At 59.5% G+C, this 5,817-nt stretch overlaps 1 protein-coding gene across 1 annotated transcript in view; it reads right to left on the bottom strand.

Annotated features, from left to right (window-relative positions):
• The window catches only part of ADAM33 (ADAM metallopeptidase domain 33), a 25,382-nt gene that overhangs the window by 9,272 nt on the left and 10,293 nt on the right, over positions 1-5,817 (bottom strand). Inside the window, exons 4-11 of the mRNA XM_017730712.1 lie at positions 5,763-5,817; positions 5,011-5,197; positions 4,203-4,268; positions 4,041-4,112; positions 3,270-3,436; positions 3,087-3,171; positions 2,293-2,435; positions 403-580 (exon numbers count right to left, since the gene is read on the bottom strand). Coding sequence (XP_017586201.1) covers positions 403-580; positions 2,293-2,435; positions 3,087-3,171; positions 3,270-3,436; positions 4,041-4,112; positions 4,203-4,268; positions 5,011-5,197; positions 5,763-5,817 — 953 coding nt within the window. The remainder of the gene's footprint in view (positions 1-402; positions 581-2,292; positions 2,436-3,086; positions 3,172-3,269; positions 3,437-4,040; positions 4,113-4,202; positions 4,269-5,010; positions 5,198-5,762) is intronic.

Here is a 5,817-nt window from a genome sequence, read left to right as displayed (position 1 = left end):
CCCTGGGCAGTGCTGCCATCCCTTCCCCAGCACTGCCCCCAGCCCCTTCTCCACCCATCACAGCATTGCCCTTCTCATCCCGCCAGCAGGGAAACTGAGGCACGGAGGGGATGAGGAAGAACTGGGCACTTAAGGGAAAGGTCAAGGAGAAAGTCAGGACTGGGATAAATGGATTCAGGAAGGTGGGACTGGGAAGAGCCCTTGGGATGGAGTCCCTGTGACTGCAAACCCTTCCCTTGGAAACCCCCTGTGCAGGAGTTCCTCAGCTGAGCTGGGCTGCAGAGCTGTGCAGGAGGGGCCCACCTGCACCCCGACCTTGCAGGAGGGGCCCACCTGCACCCCCACCTCCCAGGGGGGGCTCACTCTGCACCCCCACCTCCCGGGGGGGAGCTCACTCCGTACCTCCACCTCCCCACAGTCACAGTCCTCGCCCTCCTCCCGGAAGCCGTTGCCGCATTTCCGTCCCACCACCAGGTCCTTGGTGTCGGGCAGGTTGAAGAGGCACATTCCCCCTCCCTTCTGGAAGTAGCTCTCCAGCTGCCTCTTGCTGCAGGAGCTGAACACGCGAGGGAAGGGGTGGCTGTGTGGGGACAGAGCGGGACAGGTGGGGAGAGGGGGCAGCAGGGCCAGGAGAAGGTGGAAAATCGGTCAGACCTGGGAATTTGGGACGTGGACAAACCGGCACAAACCCTGCCAAGAGTAGATTCCCCATGGCTCAGTGAGCCCAGGAACATCTCCCACCCCAGCTGGCACAGCCAGACCAACAACCAGGGGACACCACTGAACCCAAAATCCTCAGGAATGGGATGGGGGCAGGCAGAGCCCCTGTCCATCGCCCCTGGAACGTCAACCTCCCTGCACGGAACCTCCTGAGCCTGGAACCCCCTGGTGTGAGCCCCACCCTGCAGAGCCTGAGCTCAGCGCTGGTGCAGGTGTCACCTCTGCCCTGGGACACTGCAGCCCCCCCGAGCCCCCACAGGCAGGTGTCCCTCCGTCAGGGACCCTCTGCTCCCCACAGCTTAAACCTCAAGCCTTCCTGTTCTCACTCAACCGGGACAGGAAACACCCACCTGGGCTGCTGAAACACCCCCTGGCTGAGATGGGTGAAATAATTTAAAATTAAAGAAATATGGATAAAAAAAACACCAAAAAGGACCCAGGGAGCTGCAAAAAATAAAATAGTTGGAGCCTACAATATGTAAGGAGCTGAGGAACAGGAGAAGCACTCATTTTCTACAGAAGCTCTGAGCAAGATTCTTCTCTAATTTCACAGTTTGTGGGGTTTTGGTGGTTTAAGAAGAAGGAAGCATTTCCTCCTTCTTAGAAAAGGTTTCATTTCCTCTTAACACTGAAAAATAAGTTTATTTTAATATCAGGACATCTCATTCTCGAGATGATACAGAGGACATTTTATAACAGAGGTTTTGAAGTCTCTTGAGCTGGAGGGAAACCTGTAAGTGCCTGCAGGTCACTGAGGCTGAGCAAGCCAATATACCCTATATATATTTTTATATACTCATTTAATGTGCAAATAGGGACGGGCTGAACACAGCCAAAAATGTGCTTTTCCCCACCACAATCCGCCCAGGCAGAGGTTAAATCCTGTGGGATCAACACCAGGGTCTGGCAGCCCTGAGAGCCAAGAGGGAACAGCCCGGGAACACCCTGAAACCACAACTGGGGTCCCACTGCTCTTTCCTAATTGGAAGAGCAGGTGGCTTCAAAAAAAGGGAATAAACAGCTGCTCCTCAGCAGTGCAGGGATATCCGGGATGAGTGTATCGTCAGGAGAGGGAAAACCCAACGGGAGAAGGAGTTTGGAAAGGAAACTGGTGCCAACCAGATGGATTATGAAGCCCATCCAGTGCCCCCCCATCCATGGGCAGGGACACCTCCCACCATCCCAGGTGGATCCAAGCCCCAGTGTCCAGCCTGGCCTTGGACACTGCCAGGGATCCAGGGGCAGCTTTGGGCAGCCTGTGACAGGGCCTCACCACCCTCCCAGCCAGGAATTCCCACTGGGAAGACATTCCCTTGTTCTGTCCCTCCAGCCCTTGGCCCCAGTCCCTCTGCAGCTCTCCTGGAGCCCCTTTAGGCCCTGCAAGGGGCTCGCAGCTCTCCCTGGCTCCTTCCCTTCTCCAGGGGAACACTCCCAGCACTCCCAGCCTGATCCAGAGCAGAGGTGACAACATTCCCTACCCACTCCCAGCCCACCCAGCACCCACAGCCTGCTGGGGGCTTTGGGGACACATCCAGGGCGTTGGGAACACATCCCAGGGCCAGCACCACTCACCCCGTGGCTGCTGCCATGACACAGCCGCCCTGCTCCGGGGTGGCCTCCACGCAGCAGCCCTTGGTGTCGTGGACCATCCCGAAGTTGTGGCCGATCTCGTGGGCCATGGTAGCGGCGGCTCCGATGGGCTGCTCCGCGTGGTCCTGCACCGCGAGGGGAGGGGTCAGCACAGCCACCGTGAGCAAGGGACGGGCTGATCCCACAGCCGGGAATGGGGCTGGGCCCACGGAGGGACCACACACCCCGGGATGCAGCTGGATCCCGAGGGAGATGGGGCTGGAGGAAGGTTCATGGCAGGAGTGGGGCTTGGTCGGCTGAAATTGGCTCTGGGGAAGCTCTTTGGCTGGAGCCAACTGCTTAAAACTCAGGGCACATCCCAAAAACCAGAAACCTGGGTGCCCCCACCATCCCACCCAGGGATCACAGGTGACCAGGGCCACCATGGAGGAGGAGAAGTTGTCTGGGCAGGGATCCAGAGAAATCCAGAGAGCACAAGCAGGGCTCAGGCAGGGTCTCCTCATGAGGGACAGCAGCATGGAGTGCTGCACTTCATGGAGTGCACAGGTCAGCACAACGCTGCTGCCAGCTGGGAGCTGGGAGCTGGGGCTGGACCTGGGCTGGGAGACCTTGAACAGCCCCGTCTCACCCCCCTTTGTACCTGGCCAACACCTGAGGGGGTCAGGAGCCACCAGCACCACCCCTCACCCTCAGGCTGCACCCCAGCCCCAGGGGGCTGCTCCTCCAACCCCATGGAGAATTCCCCCAGGCCGGTGGGGACCCCCAGCCCCCCTTACCACGCTGACCCCTCCGGAGTTATCGGCGCTGCACATCCCCTCCAGCGGAGCCATGCCAATGGTGGTGCCCCCGAAGGTCTTCCCTCTGCCCGGGCAGGAGAACAGGCGCAGTTCAGCACCGGGGGGGTTGGAGTGCCCAGCCCCGCTGGGAGCCCCGCCCGGTGTCCCCAGCCCAGGGCTCACGTCAGCAGCTGGGCATTGTCGTGCTTCTTGCGCGCCCTCAGCGACTTCTTCCACTGCAGGAAGGCCCAGAGCGTGGCGTTGGCGTCGCTGCTCACGGTGCACTGGTCCCGCTCCGTCCACACCTCCAGCCCGATCAGGGCCACCTTGATGTTCAGCAGCCTGTAAAACTGCAGCAGGGGACAGGTGGAGGGCGTGGGGACTGGAATTCCCTGGACATCCTCCATCCCTGGTGTGGCGTTGCAGCTGGTGGGTCTCCGTGTTTCCCTCCAGCTGTGTGACTCCAGGATACACCTGTCCCAAACCCACCTGCAAGCACGGGCTCCACAGGCACAGGTGTGGGCACAGGAGCCAGTCAGGGTGGCACGGTGACGTTCAGTGACAACACCTCAGTGTGTCCCTTCTCTGCCAAAGAGGCTGGCACTGTCCCAGGCAGGAGCCAGTGAATGCTTCCCTGCTGAGCTCAGCCCACGGGTGACAGAGCCCTTCCCACCATCGCTCAGAGAACTCCTCAATTCCTTGATGGGTGGCCAAGCCCTGGCACAGCCGCCCAACAGAGGGGTGGAGTTCCCAGCCCTGAAGGGATTTAAAGTTGCGTGGATGTGGCACTTGGGGACAGGGTCAGTGGTGGCCTTGGCAGTGCTGGGGAATGGTTGGACTCGAAGGACTTAGAGATCTTTTCCAACATTAACAATTCCGTAACTCTGTGATTCCTTGCCCGGTGACACGGGGACAGTCCCTGAGGGTCACACAAGGGCCTGGCAGGTCCCTCACCTTGTCCACGTAGTTTGCAATCTCCACGATGCGCTGCTTGGTGTGGCCCAGGTTGAGGTTCTGGTTCCTGTACTGGAGAGAGGTGAGGATGGGGAAGGGTCACAGGGAAAATCCGGGATGGAGGCAGAGAGGGACCCTGGTTTTCTGCCCCCCAGCACTCACCAGGGTGTGATCAGCAACGATGAAGAGCTCCATGTACTTCATGGTCCTCCAGGCATCTCTCTTGGCCTGCAGGCAGACACAGGGCTCAGCAAAGAGGGGCAGCCCTCAGCTCTGGGACCCTCCAGACACCACAGAGCTGCTCAGGAGGGACAGCTGAGAGGGGAAACTGAGGCATGAGGTGACAAGGAACATTTGGGTGGCTCCAAATGACCTCACGTCATGTCCCACACTGTAGGACACAGCACCGGGACCCAACTCACGCGTCCTCTCTTTGGGGTCTCCTGCCCAAACTCCAGCCAGGCAAGCCACCCACACAGACCCTCCCACCCCACCTGCCTGCACAGCCCCGCCCAGCTGCCGGGAACATGGGAGCTGTCAGCGGTGCCAAGAGCCCCTCATGGCCCTCTGCCTGTCCCCAGACAGATCCCATGAGGATTCACCTGAGTGGATTTACCTGTGAGGATTTACCCAGGTGAATTTACCTGGGTGGATTTACCCATGAGGATTTACCCGTGAGGATTTACCTGGGTGGATTTACCTGTGAGGATTTACCCAGGTGGATTTACCTGGGTGGATTTACCCATGAGGATTTACCCAGGTGGATTTATCCTGGGTGGATTTACCTGGGTGGATTTACCTGGGTGGACTTATCCGTGAGGATTTACCCTGAGTGGATTTACCTGTGAGGATTTACCCAGGTGGATTTACCTGGGTGGATTTACCCGTGAGGATTTACCCTGAGTGGATTTATCCTGGGTGGATTTACCCAGGTGGATTTATCCATGAGGATTTACCCGTGAGGATTTACCCGTGGGTGCTGCGGTTGGAAGAGCTGGGCGATGCCACCGATGGCGCTCCCGAGGTCATGGCCATGCCCACAGGTGCCCCTGGGCACGGGCAGGTGCTCTGCTCGGTGGATGAGGTGCAGACCTGGCTCAGGGCTCCCCAGGGGTCTCAGGTAGTAGCTGGTGTTGCTGCTGAGCACGATGAGGCCCCTGGAAACAGGAACAGCCCCGATGGCTCCTGTGGTGCTCCCGCTCCGGCTCCCCCAGCCCCTGAGGCCCCACAAGCTCATGGCACGTCAGCCTGGTCCATACCCGAGTGGGAGCAGGGACAAGAGTTGGGGATTTCTGCCCACACAGCCCCAGGGGCAAACAAACCCTCGGCACCAAAACTTCCCCAGGTCAGAGCACAGGAACAAAGCCCAGCCTGGGACACCCCGCTCTGGGTGCAGGGACTTGCCCCCTCCAGGGATACAATTCCTGGGAGTAAGCTCATGCTGCCAGAAATATGGACTCTGCCCCAGCCTGCCCAGTGCTGGGGCTGGGTGAAGGATGGGAGAAGGAAGAAGGACAAGATGGGAGTGATGGGAAAATCAGCCAGGTCAAGCATTTGGAGCGGCGCTTGCAGGAGCATCGGTGCTGCTCCAGGTGGTCCCGAAGGGGATCCCTGCAGGGAGAAGGAGCAGTGGATCCATCCCCCCCTTTGCCAGCTCCACAACCCCCCGACCCAGTATTCCTCCAATCCTGATTCCCCCATACCCTGCCCCTTCCCCCATACCGTATTCCCGAGCAGGTGCTGAGGACGACCCAGGAGCCGCCGTGGCCGCGGGCAT

Source organism: Corvus brachyrhynchos, unplaced genomic scaffold (genome assembly GCF_000691975.1).
Source record: "Corvus brachyrhynchos isolate BGI_N302 unplaced genomic scaffold, ASM69197v1 scaffold910, whole genome shotgun sequence".
In the NCBI taxonomy this organism is placed as follows: domain Eukaryota; kingdom Metazoa; phylum Chordata; class Aves; order Passeriformes; family Corvidae; genus Corvus; species Corvus brachyrhynchos.
This window is presented reverse-complemented; position numbering and strand designations above follow the sequence as displayed.